General features: G+C 65.6%; 2 protein-coding genes across 6 annotated transcripts in view; one reads left to right on the top strand and one right to left on the bottom strand.

Annotated features, from left to right (window-relative positions):
* DOT1L (DOT1 like histone lysine methyltransferase) overlaps positions 1–14,903 on the top strand; it is a 63,784-nt gene extending 48,881 nt beyond the window's left edge. The window contains exons 20-29 of one of the 3 annotated variants that reach the window (XM_043586039.1): positions 876–1,360; positions 1,551–1,686; positions 2,086–2,232; positions 3,335–3,449; positions 4,397–4,959; positions 5,281–5,402; positions 7,736–7,800; positions 8,273–9,196; positions 9,966–10,518; positions 11,998–14,903. In XM_043586039.1, coding sequence (XP_043441974.1) covers positions 876–1,360; positions 1,551–1,686; positions 2,086–2,232; positions 3,335–3,449; positions 4,397–4,959; positions 5,281–5,402; positions 7,736–7,800; positions 8,273–9,196; positions 9,966–10,483 — 3,075 coding nt within the window. In that variant the 3' untranslated portion in view covers positions 10,484–10,518; positions 11,998–14,903. Of the gene's footprint in view, positions 1–875; positions 1,361–1,550; positions 1,687–2,085; positions 2,233–3,334; positions 3,450–4,396; positions 4,960–5,199; positions 5,403–7,735; positions 7,801–8,272; positions 9,197–9,965; positions 10,519–11,997 lie in introns of all 3 variants that reach the window. The other 2 variants (XM_043586036.1, XM_043586040.1) reach the window with 2 other exon arrangements.
* Positions 14,904–15,472: 569 nt separating this feature from the next.
* On the bottom strand, positions 15,473–17,828 carry PLEKHJ1 (pleckstrin homology domain containing J1). 3 transcript variants are annotated; one of them, XR_006298199.1, is made up of 7 exons: positions 17,621–17,828; positions 17,449–17,516; positions 17,289–17,355; positions 16,320–16,410; positions 16,168–16,231; positions 15,892–16,086; positions 15,473–15,659 (listed from the first exon to the last, which is right to left on the bottom strand). XR_006298199.1 is itself a non-coding variant. In XM_043586051.1 (6 exons), exons 1-6 carry the CDS (start codon positions 17,826–17,828, stop codon positions 16,021–16,023), a joined length of 564 nt encoding a protein of 187 aa, XP_043441986.1. In that variant the 3' UTR covers positions 15,473–16,020. The 3 variants fall into 3 exon arrangements, 2 of the variants coding, with proteins under 2 accessions (XP_043441986.1, XP_043441985.1); XM_043586051.1 differs by having other exon boundaries at positions 15,473–16,086; XM_043586050.1 differs by having other exon boundaries at positions 15,473–16,086; positions 17,289–17,516.
* Positions 17,829–17,854: the final 26 nt, after the last annotated feature.

The raw sequence follows: 17,854 nt of genomic DNA on the forward strand, positions 1-17,854 counted from the left end.
GGGTTGTGTTGCTGCGGTGACGGCGGCCCTGATGCCCCATCTTGGCCTGTGGGGGGCTTGGCGTCCGAGGGGCCCCACTTGCTCCCAGGGCGGCTCGGTTTCCATTAGAAACCTGGGATTCCCTTGGCGCCCCTACCCACCTGGGGGTGGGTGCCGAAGCGGCCCCCGGGGAGGGCAGTGCTCGCGCACCCCGCCGCAGAGCTTGCGCTGCTCGCTGAGGACGGTGACGTGTGCGTCCAGGTCAGCAGGGACACAGGGAGAGAAGGAAGGGGGAGCAGAGGGGCCCGCGTGTCCTCACGTTCCCCGGCTGCTGGCTGACCGGGTGACCCCACGACCAGTTGTGCTCTCTGAAGGGTTGTGGCCCAGGCGTCCCCTCCTGCTGAGCCAGCAGCACGTGGCACAGAGAAGAGGCCTGCCGACCCTGTCGGCCGGGCCGGGCCCTGATTCCACAGACACACCAGCAGGAGGAGCTGCTGGGCGCTGACCCTTCCGCGTAGTAAAGAGCGAGGTGCTTTCCTTACGGGAAAAGAACAGAGAGGCCTCAGAGGGGGCGTCTTGTGTCCCCAGTGACCGAGAGGGAGCGCGGCGGGAGGGCTCCTCGCGGACGGAGCGCCCGTAGCCTCCTTCACAGACGGGGCCGCCCCGTTCCGTCCCCTTTCCCACAAGTGCGCGTCGGCAGAGCTGCTCTGGACGCCCCGGAGCCTCTCGACCCGTGCGGGGTGGCCGGCGGCGCTGGCTCCTCCGTCACCCACAAAGCCGGCCCGCGTCCTTCCCGCCTTCCCGGGCCCGTCCCTCGGGTGCCTTGCTGGGCGCGGCCCGGCCGGCCGGTCCCCAGGCCGGTGGCGGCGGCAGGCCTGACCCCCCTCCCCTTGCAGATCAGCATCGTGGAGCTGGAGAAGAGCCAGCGGCAGCAAGAGCTTCTGCAGCTCAAGTCCTGCGTGCCGCCCGACGACGCCCTGTCGGCGCACCTGCGCGGGAAGGGCGCCCTGGGCCGAGAGCCGGAGGCGGACCCCGGCCGGCTGCACCTCGACCTGGACTGCTCTAGGTTCTCCCTGCCGCACTTCAGCAGCGCCAGCCCGGAACTCTCCATGAACGGCCACGCGGCCAGCTACGAGCTCTGCGGTGCGCTGAGCCGGCCCCCGTCCAAGCAGAACACCCCCCAGTACCTGGCCTCCCCGCTGGACCAGGAGGTGGTGCCCTGCACCCCCAGCCACGGCAGCCGGCCAAGGCTCGAGAAGGTGTCTGGCCTGGCCTTGCCGGACTACACCAGGCTGTCCCCGGCCAAGCTGGTGCTGAGGCGGCACCTCAGCCAGGACCACGCGGCCGGCGGCAAGACGGCGGCCGGGGAGCTGCACCCGCGGTGAGTCTGCGCGTGGCACGCGCCAGCCCTGCTCTGGTGCCCTGGGGCCACCTTGGGGTTCTTAGGGTGAGACCCCAGAGGTTCAGAAGAGATTCGGGGCGTTTGCTGGGCCCGGGATGCCAGCTCTGGGTGCAAAACCCCGGCTCTGGCGGCTCCCCGGAGAACGAACCAGAGATGCGTCTTCTTCCAGAGCCGAGCACGCCAAGGAGAACGGCCTTCCGTACCAGAGCCCGGGCATCGCCAACGGCATCAAGCTGAGCCCTCAGGACCCCCGGCCCTCATCCCCCGTGGCCTTACAGATGACAGGGGAGAGGGGCAGCGAGAAGGTGAGGGCAGGGCGTGGGCTGTGCGGGGCGCTCGGCAGGCATGCTGAGCCAGGCATCCTGGGCCACGCTAGGCTTCGGGGGGGCCGGGGGTGAGCCTGGAAACGGTGCTGAGCCCCTGTGGGAGGCTGTTGCCCACAGGCTCGAGGAGGAGGGCGGTGGTTTCGTTCGTGAGCGGAAGGCGGCAGGTGTGAGGGGCAGCGTGTGGGTCACGGCGTGGGGACCTGAGGTGGGGGGGAGGCGGGACCCTGAATTTCGGGAGGAGCCGTGGGGGGGGGGGGCGGTTTACTGGGACAAGGGGCCTTCTCCTGTGGCGGGAGGTCCCCGTGTCCTTCCGGTGGTGCTCGCGGCCCTGCGTTAGCGGTCAGCGGGAGCAAGGAGGGTGTGGCCGTGTGTCTGCAGGGTTTGAAGGAGCGTGCCTACGCCAGCAGCGGGGAGGCCATCACCAGCCTGCCCGTCAGCATCCCGCTCAGCACCGTGCAGCCCAGCAAGCTGCCCGTCAGCATCCCTCTGGCCAGCGTGGTGCTGCCCAGCCGTGCCGAGAAAGTGGTGAGTGGACGTCGGGCGGGGAAGGCGCCGGCCACCTGCTCTCGCAGGCCCGGGCCCTCGTGCTGCAGGGGTGTGGTGTGTAGGCAGAGGGGGTCTCGTTTTATTTTTGCCCGCAAGGCCTGGTAGTTCCCTTTTGTGAGCTTGCGCGCTGGTACGTGCGGAGCGGACCGCCCTGCTCGGGACACTGGAACGCCCAGATTCCGGGGCTCCTCACGGTGACGGTTTCCCGTGTTTGTTTCAGGTCTGTTTTGTAAAAGGGGCACGCGCGGGCGGGGGGACTAAGAGTCTGGATCCGGCACAGGCGTGCAGCCCGTCCCCCCTCCTGCTGGCTCACCTTTGGCCCTCCCGCCTCACGTGTGTGCCCCCGCGAGGGGCAGAAGTGGCAAAGTCTCGTGTGACGCGGGCCTTTCTTTGTGTTGATTGGGACACGAGTCACGGATGGCCCACCCACGCAGAGCGTACTTTAGTGGTTTTGATACGTTCAGTTAGGCAGCCGGACCCGTTCACAGGTTCATTCACACAGGTGGACTCCCACCCCGCGTGGCCTCTCGTGTCGGGTTCCCTCCCTGAACGTCGCGCGTTTGGGGTCCGTCCGCGGGGCGGCGGGGGTGGGCGCCTCGCTCCTGCTGGCGGCCCAGGGACATGTGCGTGTGTGGAGGGCCACGCTGGCTTCTCTGTTTGTCCAAGGGTGGACGTTTGTTTCCACCTTTGGCCATTGTGGATCACGCTGCCGTGAAGGTGCACGCACAGGTTTGGTGTGGGTGGCGTCTTCGCCCCGTTCCATAGAGGAGTGGAATCACTGATTACGTCATAGCTGCAGCGCGTCCCGTCTCTCCTTGATCCCTCCGTCGCTAGCCTGACGTTTGCCGTTCGCCACAGCTATCCTTTCGAGCCCGAGTCGCCTTGTCAGAACCTTCTGGTGACTGCCCACGGTGCTCAGACCCAAGCAGGTCCCTTTCCTCCTATGTGCCGGCTCTCAGCTACCTGCCGTTCTCCAGGCCTCCGGCCCTTTGCACCTCCCGTGGCTTACATCTGGGACACTCTTCTTGACCTTCACCTGCCAGCCCAGGCTCAGCTGACAGCGCATCCTTTTTCTCCACAGAGAAGCACCCCCAGTCCCGTGCCGCAGACCCGAGAGTCCTTGTCCACGCTTGAAAAGCAGATGGGCGCTAATGCACACAGCGCCGGAAGCAAAAGTCTCGCCCCAGCCCCTGCAGGTCGGTGGGCTCCTCCTGCTCCTGAGTCCCTGCCCCTGGCCCTCCCCCCGTGGCCCAGCTGGCCCACCTCCTCCCGGCCGTGGGGTCTGAGGTGTTGCATTGGGGCTGTCGTCACACAACACGACCAGCTCTAGGCGGTTGGGGGCTTCTCGTGTGGGCTTCGGCAGGGCTCGCGACCCTCGGGCCTGGGCTTCCCGACGTGAACGTGCTCGCTCTGGCTGTATTTCAGCCCGGGAGGTGGGCCTCAGCCGGTAGGTGATGTCCTCGTCAAGCTGCTGTGGGCGTTTCTAGCCCGGTGCCGGTTCTCCTTCAGGGAACGCCAGTGGTTGAGGCCGCACGCGCTGGCAGAGGCCCCACGGACTTTCTGTAGCAGCCAGGTGGCACTCCGCGGTCCGTTGGGTCTCTGCCCCCCCTGTGCGGCTCTGTGGCTGGAGAGCGCGTGGCCCGGGACGTGTGTGCCGACGATAGCGTTTACGCAGCAGGCGCCCAGACCGCTGGACCCACGGGCTGGTCTTGAGTTAGCCGGCCCCCGTGCCGACACGTGGCCTGTAGGAAGGGAGGCCCTGCCTCCAGTTCCTGGCACAGCAGCACCCCTAGCGCCGGGGCCGGGCCTCCGTCTGCACAAGAGACGTTCGCGTGCTCAGGGCTTCCCCCACGCTTGGTGAGGCTCCCGGGGCGGGCCGTGAAAGGGCTCCCTGGGGGTGCCAGCGCGCATCCGGAGCTGCGGGCCCCCAGTCCAGAAGTGCCGGGAGCCCAGGGGCGCCCGGGGCTGGGCGGGCATCTCTCGCACCGCCGAGCTTGGTTCGCGGGCGCCTGTGTCCGGGTGCTCGAGGGAACCACGTGTAGGGCAGGTTCGTGGGTGCTGAGCTCCCTCACCAGCTGCACCCGCGCGGGTCCCCTTGGCCACTCTGCGCCGGGCTCCCCTGAGAAGCTGTCCTTTCCGGCAGGCTTCTACGCGGGCTCGGTGGCCGTCAGCCCAGCCCCCCTCGCTTCCGGAGCAGATCCCGGCACCTTTGACGAGGTCCCCAGCGCAGGCGGTCTGTTTGCCAGCGTGGGGTCCTGTGGCTCCACCCCGCAGCACCCGCCCCTGCTGCCGCAGCCCCGCGGCTCTGGCGCAGCCTCGCCCGCCCACCCGCTCTGCGCCAGCCCCCGCCTGGGCGGCGCCGCCCAGGGTCCGCTCCCTGACGCCAACAAAGGGGACCTTCCTCCCGAGGCCGGCTTCTCGGACCCCGAGGGCGAAGCCAAGCGGAGGATCGTCTTCACCGTCTCGGCCGGCGGGGGCAGCACCAAGCAGTCGCCTCCCAGCAAGCCCAGCCCTCTGCCCACGGGCGGCCGTGGGGACGGCAGCCAGGGCCACGGGCAGGACAGCCGCAAGCGGGGCAGAAGGAAGCGGGCGGCGGCAGGGACCCCCGGCCTGAGCTCAGGCGTGTCGCCCAAGCGCCGGGCCCTGCCATCCGTGGCCGGCCTCTTCACGCAGTCTTCAGGGTCCCCCCTGAACCTCAACTCCATGGTAAGGCTGGGAACGGGCGGGGGCGGGGGTGGGAGGGCGTGTTCTGTGCCCAGCCCGGCCGGGGCGGCAGGGCTCCCGGAGCACAGCCAGGCCTCGGCCCCCTCGCCCCGGCACTCCCCCGGCGGGTCCGGTCTGAGATCCGGAGCGGGTCAGGGTGGGAGGGTCCCAAGCACAGCCCTGGGTGTCGGTGCTCTGGGAGCCTGTTGACGGGGTCGTGCTGTGTCTGTGCTGGTCTCTCAGGTTAGCAACATTAACCAGCCTTTGGAAATCACGGCCATTTCGTCCCCTGAGAGCCTGAAGAGCTCCCCTGTCCCCTACCAGGACAGCGACCAGCCGCCCGTCCTCAAGAAGGAGAAGCCCCTGAGCCAGACCAACGGGGCCCACTACTCCCCACTGACCTCGGACGAGGAGCAGGGCTCCGAGGACGAGCCGGGCAGCACCAGGTGAGGGGGGCCAGGCAGGGCAGCTTTCGCGGGAGGGAGGAGAGGCCCTCGTGATCCGGCGGGGCCCCTCCCGGGGCAGGGCCCGGGTGAAGGACAGGCGGCGTCCGGCTGCCATTAGTTGGGGGGCACGGGGGGCACGACCCCTCGGCTGCTGTCTGCGGTCCCCCAGAGCGGCCGTCCTCGGGCGGACAGTGTCTCCGGGGTGTTGGCCTCCGCTCGGTGAGTTGCTGTCTGTGAAGGGCCCGGGCCGCCTTCCCACCCACCTGAGATTCAAGGTCCAGGGCAGGGCCGGCCACCTGGGTTTGGAGGCCCCGGCGTGGGGGCCGCTCTGTTGTTTCTCGTCCGGGGCGCAGGCGGCCACGGCAGGAAAGCGCTCGAGGAGGCCGAGCTGTGCGCTGCTGGTGAATGCTTCACCCACGGCGTGATGGGTCACGAAGGGCTTCTCTTTTGTGCGTGGCGGTCTCACTGGCGCAGATTCCCGCAGCACGTCTCTGGAGCGCGATCTGGGGGTCGGGGGCGTGTTCAGAGTGGTGCAAACGTCGCTAGTGCCAATTGGAGGAGGTTGTTGTCACCCCGAAAACAAGCCCCCTTATCCGTCACTCCCCTCCCTGCCCCTGCCCCAGCCCTGGCTCCCACCGTCCACTCTCTGTCTCTGTGGACGGGACTCCTCCGGGGACCCCCTGTGATGGGGTCACGCGGGACGTGCCCTTCTGTGTCCGGCTCCTGTCACTGCGCACAGTGGCCTCCGGGTCCGTCCACGTGGTGGCAGGTGGCAGGACGTCCTTCCTCCCTGGGGCTGGGTCACATTCCGGCGTGTGGGTGGACACACCGTGTTTGTCCTTCATCCACGGAGGGACCCTGGGGTGGGTGTTGCCACTTTTCAGTTAACGGGGACTATGCTGCTGTGAAGTTTCACACACGTGTTTTTGTTTGAAAGTGTTTTCCAAAAAAAAAATAGTGTTTCCCGTTTACCCAGAAGTAGAATTGCTGGGTCACGCGGTGACTCTGTTTAGCTTTTTGCGGAACCTCCAGACTTTTCCGCAGTGGCTGCCTCGTCTCACGTCCCCCGGCCGCGGGTGACGGTGCCAGTTTCTCCGCGTCACTTGTTATTTTCTGGTTTTGCCATCTACCTGCCTATTTACGATTTTTTTAATATTAATTTAGAGAGAGAGAGAGAGGGAGAGCACAAGTGGGCGGAGGGGAAGAGAGAGGGAGACACAGAACCCGAAGCAGGCTCCAGGCTCCGAGCTGTCAGCACAGAGCCGGACGCGGGACTCGAACTCACGGACCGTGAGATCACAATTAAGCGGAAGTCGGACGCTTAACCAGCTGAGCCACCCAGGCGCCCCAACTGTTCTTTTTTTTTTTTTTTTTTTTTTTTTTTTAACGTAGCAGCCATTCATACGGGCACAGCGTTTCGTAGTTGTGGGTTCCTTCTCTTTCAATCACCAGTGACGGTGAGCGTTCTCTCGTGCGCTGCTTGGCCATTTGTGCGTCTTTGGAGAAACGTGCGTCCAGGTGCTCCTTGTGTGTGGCGTCGTTGGGTGGGTTTTTGTTCGACTGTCAGAGTTCTTTACGTGTTCTAGACGCCATCCTTTATCAGAGATCTATCTGATCCTTGAACGTTGTCTTCCCTTCTCTGGGTTTTCTTTTCAGTTTCTTGCTGGTGTCCTTCGAAGGGCAGAGTTAGAGTTTGGTCCAGCCCCATTCCTCTTTGCCTGCGTTTCTTGCCTGTGCTTTCGGTTTCTCGTCTCGGGTGATTCATTCTGTTCCTCTTCCGCATACCTAAGTTATGTTTCTAGGAATTTTGCACTTGAGTGCTTTTGTTTTGTGTTGGGAATGTCCAACCTAGTAGTTTCCAAACACTTTTGGAACTTTTCCTGCGTTTCTGGAGGTCATGGCATTCTTGGCACGTGCTCTGGAGATACTGACACGTAGAACATACGGATTTGGTGCTCCTGTGAGCACGTGCTACCGGTCACAGGGGACACGCCGTAGATGAGGCAGCGCCTGTGGCCACAGCCGGCCCCGAGATTTGACAAAGCTTGGGAGGCAAGTTAACACCGAGGTGGCCCCAGCAGGGACTTGTGGGTGTCTCTCTGTGTCGGGAGGTGGCGCCCCTGTGCCTGAGCCTCGGCCCTATCGCCTGCCACTGGCGGCGTCCTGCACGGCACACGAGAGGCCTGGGAGCCACAGTTGCCTGTAAAGGGGTCTGAGGGCAGGCAGGCTGCGTGCCGCCTGCCTCCCCGCCTCCCCAGGCAGCAGCGTGCACACACGGCCCTCTGCCGTGCAAATGGATTTCAAACATCTGCCGCCTATGTTTTTCTCGATAGAATTGAGAGAAAAATTGCGACAATCTCCTTAGAAAGCAGATCTCCCCCGAAAACCTTGGAAAACGGTGAGTGACTTTCCTCCCCGTTCTGTGCTGTATCTCCCCCGGGCTGAAGGTGACTCAGCCCCAGGGCGTGGCCTGGACGCTCGGCTTCTAGAATGGTCTCTGGGCAGTGTTGAGTGCCACCTGCGTGGACCTGGAAAGCCATCCCCACGGCTGTTGGTCCCAGTGCTGCCGGGCGGCAGTCCCGTCCCCTCCTGTTTGGCCCAGGCCGGAGTCTGACTCTCTCTGCTTACGCGCGTGCCTCGTCCCCTCTCGCACAGGCTCTGGTGCCCAGCTCCCCTCCCGCCCCACCCTCGGCCTGCTCGGCACCACCCGGCCCCCCCCAACAGGCCTAGTTATGGACCACAGCACGCTTCCCTTGGGTGGGAGGGGTGTCTCTGAGCCCCCGGCCCCTCAGAGGCCCAGCACCTCGTCTCCTGCCCCGCTCGGCCCTCGGAGGTGCCTGCGCCTCACGGGCTGCACGTCTCCTCGGCAGGTGGTGGCCTGGCTGGGAGGAAGCCGACCCCTGCCGGCGAGCCCGCCAACAGCAGCAAGTGGAAGTCTACCTTTTCGCCCATCTCCGACCTCGGCCTGGCCAAGTGCGCCGACAGCCCGCTGCAGGCCGGCTCCGCCCTGAGCCAGAACTCCCTGTTCGCTTTCCGGCCCCCCCTGGAGGAGCCCGGCTCGGCCGACGCCAAGCTGGCCGCCCACCCCAGGAAAAGCTTTCCCGGTGCCCTGTCGGGGGCAGGCGGGCTGAGCCCAAGCAGCAACCCTCCCAACGGCTTCGCCTTCAGCGGGGGCCTGGCCGCCGACCTCAGTTTACACAGCTTCAGTGATGGTGCTTCTCTCTCCCACAAGGTCCCCGAGGCGGCAGGCCTGGGCGCCCCCCTGAGCTTTCCCGCCCCCCGGGGCAAGGACAGCGCTGCAGAGCCTGGGCCCTTTGTGAACAAGAGGCAGCTGGACGGCGCGGGCGGCCCCAAGGGCAGGGAGGCAGGCGAGCCGGGCCCCCCGGCGTGCGGGCCCCCGGACAAGGCCTTGCTGGCGCACGGCAAGCCGGGCAAGGGCCGGGACCGTGAGCCCGACCTGAAGAACGGCCACAACCTCTTCATTGCGGCCGCCAACGTGCCCCCCGGGGGCCTCCTCAGTGGCCCGGGCCTCGCCACGGCGGCGTCCTCGGTGGTCAGCGCGGCCCCCTCCGCCCAGGCGCACCGCCCCTTCCTGGGCACATTTGCCCCCGGCCCGCAGTTCGCCCTGGGCCCCATGTCGCTGCAGGCCAACCTGGGCTCGTCTGTGCTGCAGTCCCTGTTTGGCTCCGTGCCGGCCGCCGGCCTGGTGCACGTCTCGTCCGCCGCAACCAGACTGACCAACTCGCACGCCATGGGCAGCTTTCCCTCCGGGGTGGCAGGCGGCGCAGTTGGAGGTAGGCGGACGCGCGTCTCTCTCGTGTGACTCTCGGGTCCTGTGGGCCGCACGCCGTCGCCGACGCCCTCCTGGACCGCCGGGTTAATGACAACTGCTTTCCAGGTTCCCTTGCAGGGCCCCCTAAGGGGCGAGAGGCTGTGCCCGTGTGTCCCCTCGGGTCCACTTTGCACCCGTCACCTCGTTCCTTTTCGTGAGCTGCAGACGCGCCTGTGGCGTGGGCAGAGCGCCCACGCGTGAGTCGGCCTGTGTCAGGTCCTCGGGCCGTGATGGTGTCCCTTGTACCTTCGGGAGAGCTGGCGCCACGAGACTAGGGCTTTGTCTCATCCCCGTGGAGGCCACCTGTCGAACCTGACACGGCCCATGGGTCCGGGCGGCCGCGGGGGGCCGGCGCTGGGCGAGAGCCGGCGGCCGCGGCGCCTGCCGCGTGGTGGCACCGTGTAGGGGTGGAGAGGAGCCGCGTGGCTGGGCTGGGCCGGGCCCACCGCGGGGTCCCAGCCAGCTCCGTGGTGGGCGCAGGCGGGCAGGACCCCGTCCTGCGGCTGGGAGCCCCGGGCAGGTGCGCCCGCAGGTGAGTCACACCGGCCGCCCGCGCCCCCCCCTCCCCCCCCCCCCCCGCTTGCTGCTTTGCCCCCCTCTCCCCCCCCACCCCCCTCCCCCCGCGTCGCACGCGGAGCTGCGGCCGCTGTCTGCTTCCCGATGTCTCGCTCTCTTCGCCCGACTGGAGAGTGCCCCCCTGTTGAAGCTGAGTTTTTCTCTCCTGTTTGCAGGTGTCTTTAACCACGCGGTGCCTTCCGCCTCCGCTCATCCGTTTGGAGCCAGTTTCGGCAGCGGGGCTGCGTGTCGCAGCGCCACGCTGAGCTTAACCCCGCTGCAGGCGGTGGCCGGCGCCCCGCCCCCGCCCCCACCGGGGCAGCCTGCCCTCCCCGCGCCCCCTCCCCCTAACGCCGCCTTGCCTCCCGCCCCCGCGCTGCTCCCGGCTAACTCTGAGCCCGCGCTTCTGCAGAACCTCGCGTCCCTCCCGGCTAACCAGGCTTTCTTACCCGCCTCCTCTGCCGCCTCTCTGCAGCCTGCTAACGCCTCTCTGTCCATCAAGCTCGCCTCCCTCCCGCACAAGGCCCCCCGCCCCTCCTTCACGGTGCACCACCAGCCCCTGCCCGGGCTGGCCCTGGCCCAGGCCGCGCCCGTGATCCCACAGGCCAGCTCCACGGGGCCGTCCGCCGTGTGGGTTTCCCTTGGCATGCCGCCTCCGTATGCCGCGCGCCTTGCGGGGGTTAAGCCAAGATAAAGACCTTGCTTAGCTAGCGGTTCGTATTCTGTAAGGTAAGGCTAGAGCCCAACCAGGGGGCCCGTATGAGACCCTGAACTGTCTGTCCTTCCTTCCACAGAGAGTGGACGGGCCCGCAGGGCTCCGAGGAGGGGCCCAGGGGACCCAGGCTGTTCTGCCTCGGGTGGAGACGGTCGGTTCTGAGAGGTGCAAGGGAAAGCCAGGGAAACCGGGGCTGGCCGTGTGTACCAGCCTCCAGGACGGCTGAGCAGCCGCCACGGAGCTCGAGGGAGTGGCCGGCTCTCGCTGCCCGGCCCAGACCTTTAGGGCAAGCCCCACGGGCCCCCGGCCACAGGGGCAGCTCGGAGCTCAGCCTCGCCGTCTGTCTGCTCTTGGGCCTCCCGCAGCCTGTCTCCCCGGTGCGCTTTGTAGGTCTTAAGGAAAAGGCAGTGTGTAGACGGCCATCCAAACTTGGCGTTCGAGCCTCGGGCTCCTGAGCTGGAGCCCCCTGCCTGCAGGCCCTGGGAGCCAGTGGGTATGGGGCTGCGTGGCACCGGCCAGAGAGGAAGGGGCTGCCTGGGTCGTGGGCAGTGCTTTGTGCTGGTGGCCGCAGCACACAGCCCCTCCTGCTAGGAGGAACGCGGCCCCTGCCTTGGGGGGGGGGGGGGTCAGTGGAGGTTCAGCGGAGGGCAGTGTAGGAAGGGCCCGTGCTTGGAAACGGGTGAGGAAGGTCTCTGTGAGGCCTGTTCGGGGAGGGTTTGCGTCCGCTCCTCTGCCGGCTGTGTGCCCGCGTTAGGAAGCCAGGCCCTGGTGCAGCTGGCGTGGCCACTTCTGGTGCTGCTTGGCGTCCCTGGGGGTGAGGGGCCTTCCAGGCGAGGACTTGAGAAAAGGAAGCCGGGCGCTGACAGGGTGCTGGGGCCGGGCCGTCCTCAACCGTCTGCCGCGTGTTTAAGTGGAAACAGACGGGAGGGGCAGGGGCCGCTGGAGTCTGATGCCCTCCCAGTCAGAGTGCAGGTCGGTAGACAGCCCGGACTGAGGTTGTGCCTCAGTCCTGTTGGAAAAGTCCAGAAGGTAGAGCAGCTTTCGCGTGTGGTGGCCTCACGCTGTCAGAGCAGGCGTTTTGTGCGGCCGAGACTGGCTTCGAAGAGGTCAGAGGTGTACGCGTGGAAGCGTGTGGGCAGCAGGCTCCGGTCCTGGCCCACAGTGGACCACTGCTGCTGTCGCACGCGGTCCCCCCCACCCCATCCCCCCGGGGCGGGACTGTGAGCAGTGCCTGGCAGGTGGCGGCCTGGGAGGGCGTCGGCTCCAAGGCTCCTGGGGAGGAGGGCCAGGGGGTGTGGACTGGGGGGGGCGGCGGGGCTGGGGAGGGGGCGGTCCCTGCCGGCAGAGGTGGGGCCTGCAGCGACCACAGCCTGTCTGTCTGACCGTGCGCCGCCATTTGTCTGTAGGAGTTGTGGCTCCCTGGCCTGGGGGAATGTGCGGGTCCCCCGAGCGGAACGCTAATGCTGCCTTTCCTCCCGCGCTGGTCTCCGCAGGTAACTAGGATTCTACCTCAACCGTGAGACCTATGCACGCACGGGCTGGGCCGGCGGTGCGGCAGCGGCCACGGGACGGCGGGACGGACCGAGGACAGGGGACGAGGCTCTACTGTGAATCAGCGCTGCGCACACCTGCGGGAGATGCTGGGGCCTGGCTCCAGCTCGTACTGTTGATAGTTTTAGATAAAGTATTTATCGTTTTTTAAAAAGTATAAACATTCTGACTTATTTTACTCCACCGGAGTCGTAAAGGCGACCTATCGAGAAATGTAAATACTATATGTGAGAGGATCTATATAAAGACGCCCACCCGAAGGACTGGCCCGCCCGCGGACACGCTGACCGCCGGTCCCGGTGCTATCTCGACGCGGGCCTCGCTGCCGCCTCGTCCTCTTGGTGCTGACTGGAGGTTGACCAACGCCAAACCCAGGCCGTGAGGCGCCTGCCCTGTTTGTTCCCGCCGCTCTTCCTATACCAAAGGCACGGCTGTCTCCAGGCAGGGGGGGGGGGGGGGTGGCTCGCTCTGTTGTGACATTCCTCAGAAGAAGCCCCCTCCCCATCACTGTGAACGGCTCCCACCACACTGTTGCCCCCCCCCCCCCCCCGCCCCGGGATCAGCGCCTTTGGCATAGGAACGGCCGGTGGGCGTGGGAGGGCCAGGCCCTCCCCGCTCCTGCACGGAGCCCGTTCTGAGTGGTGCTCGCGAGGAAGGTCTGGTACCCGACTCCCCGCTGGCGTGGCAAGTGCGTTTACTTTTGTGCGTCTCTGCTCGTCTGGGGCTCACGCCGCCGTCCACCAAAGCGCGTAGTAAGCTCACGGCACGTTGGCCGGTGACGTGGGGCAGGTTAGTCACGGGTGCCTGGTGTGTGTGTACAGAAGAGAGTCACGCTGATGAGTGACAGTATTTTATAGAGATGTGATGAAAATTTATAAATTTCATAGACTTGACTTCATTTATTTTTAGATTGTATAACGCACAGTAAACTAAAAAAGAAAAGAGAAAAGTGAGGGGGGAAACCTTTCTATTTATTCAAGTGCACACAGTGGCAGGGGCCCAGGGCCGGCCCTCAGCCCCGGACTCTGCGTCACCGCGGCTCCTGGGGCAGAGCGGACAGGCCCCGCGTCCTGCCCGTGTCTCTCTGGCCAGTTGGCATTGCTGCTCCCGGTCTCAGCCGGCCCCTACCCCGGAGCAGCCTTGATGGTGCTTGGGAATGAATGCACTGGGGGGGCAGGCGACCAGGGAAAAGTCAGGAGAGTCGTTTTAGATGTTTCCAGAGGTCGCCAGCAGGGTCCAGCATAGCAGTCTGTGACTGGTCCCGGGTCCCCCAGCTGACCAGTGCTGTGTCTCTCCACAGTCTTCAGAAGGGTGCCCCCCCCCCCCCGAAGCCTTCCATCCCCTGAAAGGACCAACGTCAGCCAAGGTCCTGGGAGGGGACCTGAACCCCAAGACGGGGGAGGGGTCAGAGCCCTGTCCTCAGGTGCTTGCACCCACCAAGGAACACAGGCAGCTTGCCTCTTTCTGAAGGTGGGCTGTGTGTAGGGTCTAACCTGTTGCTCAAGTAAAGGCCTTGAGCTCCTGCCTCGTCTGGTCTGGCCACCAAGGCTGCCTCCCTCCAAGTGTGGATGTCAGGAGTCCTCTGCCTACCTGGGAGGGTCGGTGTGGTGGGCCGAGGGCAGGCCCCACTTCCTCCTCACCCCCGGGGGCGGGGCTGGAGCCAGCCTTTCTGGCCGGCGGGGCTGGAGGATGGTTTTCTGCCTCCCGCCACCTCAAGATGGCGGACCAGTCTATGCAGGGCAGGTCTGGCCACTGGCTCAGCTTTGGAAGTTGGCCGGACCCCTGGTTTCCACCAGCCAGACCCTCCCTGCAAGAGCCCTGCTTTCCTGCTTGCCCTGGGGGTGACGTCGCTGGTCCAGACCAATAGTTGAGGCAGAAGATGGTGCTTGTGATGGGTTCTTGAAATTGGCTCATCCTCCTGTAACTGGTGGTCATGGCTCCCTCCCTCTGGGCCGGTGCTCCCCGGCGTGTGAAGGTGCTGTGCCTCGCCCCTGTGAACCCCAAGCCCTGGCCTCCTGGACAAGGCGGTGTCTGCTCGGCCTCTCTGAGAGGGTGCCCTCCCACCCCGTGTCAGGAGCCCAGGGCTCCCTAAAAACTACAGGGTGAGCAGCGGAGAGGTCACGGCACAAGTCCCTGGTCTAGAACAGGGCAACCCTGTACACAAACACTGCATCGCTTCGGGGGGTCCCCAGCGACGTGCCATATGCACCCTCCCGATAGAAACGGCGCACACACACGAGCGTCGGTGTGCAATCTCAGCGGCCCCGCTGTCCCTGGCGGGTTAGGCTAGGGAGTCTCCTTCCTGAGCCCCTCGGCCCTCCTGACCGCGGGACCAGTCCCCCACCTGCCGCCAACAGCAAGGCCGGCTGTGGGAGGGAAGGCAGCGCGGCGGTGGCGCGCAAGGCCCCGGCGCCGCCGCTGACTGCGGGCACCTTCAGGGAAGTCCGGTGGGCCGCAGGGTGGCTCTGCTCAGGAAAACCCACCAAGGAAAACGGCCCCCCGGGCAGTCGCCGTTTCTCACAGCTACAGACTGACGCGTGTGAGCCTCACGCGCCCCTCTCGATCCACACCGCTCGCTCCGCGGCAGGACACGGTTCCTTTCCGGCCCCTGTCCTCCTCCCCGTGGTCCAGCCACGCTGGCTCGTTTTTCGTGTGTCCACCTTAATTTGTAACTCAGATGGGGCTTCGCTTTGTGTTTCTGGTAGACTGTGTTTCAGTTGGGGGTGGGTGCTGGCATGGCCTGTCCCTCCCCGGGCTGCTGCCTCGACCCTCCTCCTGTCCTAAGAGAACCCCAAGGCACTCTGCATCTCCACCTCTAGGCGCTGTAATAAAATACTTTTCATTTGAACCTGGTCTGCCGGAACCATTTCTTTCTGCTTACGACAGGGTGAGGGAGAGGCATGAGGGCCAGGGGCCACACTCCCCACTCCCCAAGTGGGAGGACTGGGGCTCGCAGAAGAAGCCCCCCAAGGCAGCCGTGAGACCACGACCGTGAGCACCCATCTCAGGGAGGGCCCGCCCCGCCCCGCCCCGCCCCGCCCGGCCTCGCCCTGCCTGTGCCTACACCTGAATAGGTCAGTGCCAACCCAGCACGCTTCCCTTTTGAAGAAAAACCAACTAATTTAGGACTTTTACGTTGGCAAAATGCTTCCTGAGGTCCTGCCTGGACTCAAGGGAGGCCTGGGACCTGGAAGTGGGGTCCAGTCAGGATCACCTTAGGGTTCCTCACCCAGCCTCCCCGTCTCTCCGTGGTCTGGTTCTAGGTCTCTCTGATCCAGGCAGGCCAGCCCTTCCTCCCGGGGAACTTAAACCTCTGGCCTGGAGAGCACTGCTGTTCCATTTAGGCCCTGCTTCCTTCTGGAGCCGGCTCAACCACCCGGCCCGCCAGCCCCCCACGTGTCCACTGCAGCACCGTCCCACGTGGAAAAGAGGTACCTTTATTTGAACAGAACAAGCACGCTGGGCTGAGTCAATGCTCGCAGCTCCCCGCCCGGAGGCGCCCAGCCAGGGCTTGCCCGTCGTGGGCAGGAGTAGAATTCACAGTGGGTCCAGGAGGCCCGGCCCCCACGCCCTTCACAGCATCATCTAGCTTCGTACATTCAGCCTGCACAGGGAAGCAGGGCTGCACCAGCCTTGGGCGCTTCAGGCCCCAGATGGATACACCCAAGGGCTGGGCACAGCTCCTGGGAGGGGACACTCATCCCCCCGGTAGCAGCATGTGGCACCAGCAGGCGCCAGACCAGTCTGGGAGTCAGGGGGTGGGCCTGAGGCACCAGGGTGGGGGTGGGGGTGGGGGTGGGGTCACTGGGTTGTCTCTCCAACCTGCCCCCGCCCACCTCCACCAGTCTTGGGTTTCTGAAGTCTGCTGCAGCAAATCCAGGCTTGGCCAGGAACCCCAGGGCCTGGTGAGGACGGGGAGGGCTCTTCCAGCCCCAGTAGAAAAGCTGAAAAGCCCCACCACACACTCAGGCCTTCAAGCCACCCAGCTGGAACCTGGCCTCCTCGGAGATGCCAAACTGCTCCAGGGGGTCCTGTGCGGGTGAACGGGTGGTGTCAGCTCAGGTCCCAGAGGCCCCACTCCATCCCACCCCCGCCCCCAGCCCTCTGTGCACCTTGCCGGTCATTTTCTGGATCTCATTTCTGTAGAATATAAGGCTTCTCCGCATGAACTCGTAGCTGGGAGAGAAAGCAACGTGTGCTCACAGAGTCCTGCTCTGCCCCCGGCCCAGACCGCCCCCCCCCCCCCACCGGGCCCACACCCCACCTGGCTCGACGCAGCGCCCCCATCCACTCCTGACACTGTTCCTCACTGCGGCACTCAAAGTGATACTTCCTCTCCGGATCCTCGATGAAGCCTGCAGGAGGAGGCAGTCCCCATCTCATTCCCCGGCTCAACGCCCCCCCCCCCACCTCCCCCTCCCCCTCAGGCCTCAGCTTCCCGCGACCTCTGTCCAAAACTGTCCCTTCCTCCAGTCCAAGCCCAGGCTCAGGACTTCTCACCAGCTGTGCCCTGGATGGAATTCTGTCCCTAAAACGGTACGTTCAAGTCTAGAACCTAAACACGTGACCTTATTTGAATACACAACAGTTACCAACGTAATGACTTACTATGAGATTAGACTACAACAAAACTGGCACCAAGTCTAACAGAATTTGTGTCCTTGTCAAAAATGAAAATCTGGACACGACCAAACAAGGAGAGTAAACCACGTGAGAATGAACACAGGCTGGGGGGACATGATTCTACAGAGAAGCGCGGGCAAGGAGCACCCTGGATCGCTGGCGACCCCCAGAAGTCAGGAAAGCATAGCAAAACGTCTTCTTAACAAGGAACCAGCCCTGCACATACCCTGATCTCAGACTTCCGCCCTCCAGATCTGGGGGAGCACACGTTCCTGCCGTTTAAGCCCTTCACGTGTGGCACGGGAAACTTGTAGAAACTCCGTCTTTCCTCGCTGCCAACCCGACCCCCTCAGGACCCAGGAGGATGCTCCGCAGCGCCCAGAGGACGGCACCCGAGGGCTGCGGGGCTCCCCAGCGAGAGACAAAGTCCTAGTGGATCTGGGGCGGGCACCGCGGGGCGCTAGAATGCGGCGCCCGCCCAGCGGGAAGGCCCAGCTCGACCTTGGGCAGCCCGGGGCAGTGGACTTGGGCAGTGGATCTCGGCAGAGGCAGGCGGGGCAGGGCGGGGCTGGGGTCGCGGCCGGCCTCGTCCGCCACGCCCGACACTCACTGATAGAGAAGCCGCTGGGCTCTTCCTGGGTGACTCTGCAGTGCTCCAGCAGTAGGGCTCCGACGGGCTGCGGGAAGAGGAGGAGCAGGCGAGGGTGGGGGCGCGCCTCCGGGGGAACCCCGGCCCCCGTGCGCTCCAGGGCGCCCCCCGGGCGGCCTACCTCGGCCTCGTCCGTCCGAAAGTAGAAAAGGAAGTTGACCACCAGCTTCACCAGTCGCCGCTTCAGCACTGCGAGCACAGGGCAGGCTCGCGCGGGCTCGGTGGCCGCCCACCCCCGTCCGCCCGCCCGCCCGCGTCCCCCTGCGCCCGCCTCGGTGACCCGGCCCGCTCACCGCTGCCTTTCTTGGGGCCCCGCATGCCGAGCTCGGCCGCCAGCTCGGCCGGCTGCCGGGAGAGCGCCTGCAGCTCCTTCTCGTTGTAGCGCATGGCGCCGCCCGGACCCAAAACACGGAGCGCGAGCCGCGCCCTCCGGGCCGCCGGCCGCCCTCGCGCCAAAAAAGTCCCACAGCGTCGTCCTCCCGGAAGTACTACCGCAGCCATTGCGCTTGCGCGCTGCCGAACCACCC

Source organism: Prionailurus bengalensis, chromosome A2 (assembly GCF_016509475.1).
Source record: "Prionailurus bengalensis isolate Pbe53 chromosome A2, Fcat_Pben_1.1_paternal_pri, whole genome shotgun sequence".
Classification (NCBI taxonomy): domain Eukaryota; kingdom Metazoa; phylum Chordata; class Mammalia; order Carnivora; family Felidae; genus Prionailurus; species Prionailurus bengalensis.

Excerpts from the sequence above, each read along its gene's own strand:
- PLEKHJ1 (XM_043586050.1), bottom strand. The coding sequence starts at position 17,828 with ATGGCTGCGGTAGTACTTCCGGGAGGACGACGCTGTGGGACTTTTTTG. Across the intron at positions 17,517-17,620 it reads GGGCCCCAAGAAAGGCAGCG|TGCTGAAGCGGCGACTGGTG; the intron begins GTGAGCGGGCCG and ends CTGTGCTCGCAG. Across the intron at positions 16,087-16,167 it reads TCCAGAAAATGACCGGCAAG|GACCCCCTGGAGCAGTTTGG; the intron begins GTGCACAGAGGG and ends TCACCCGCACAG.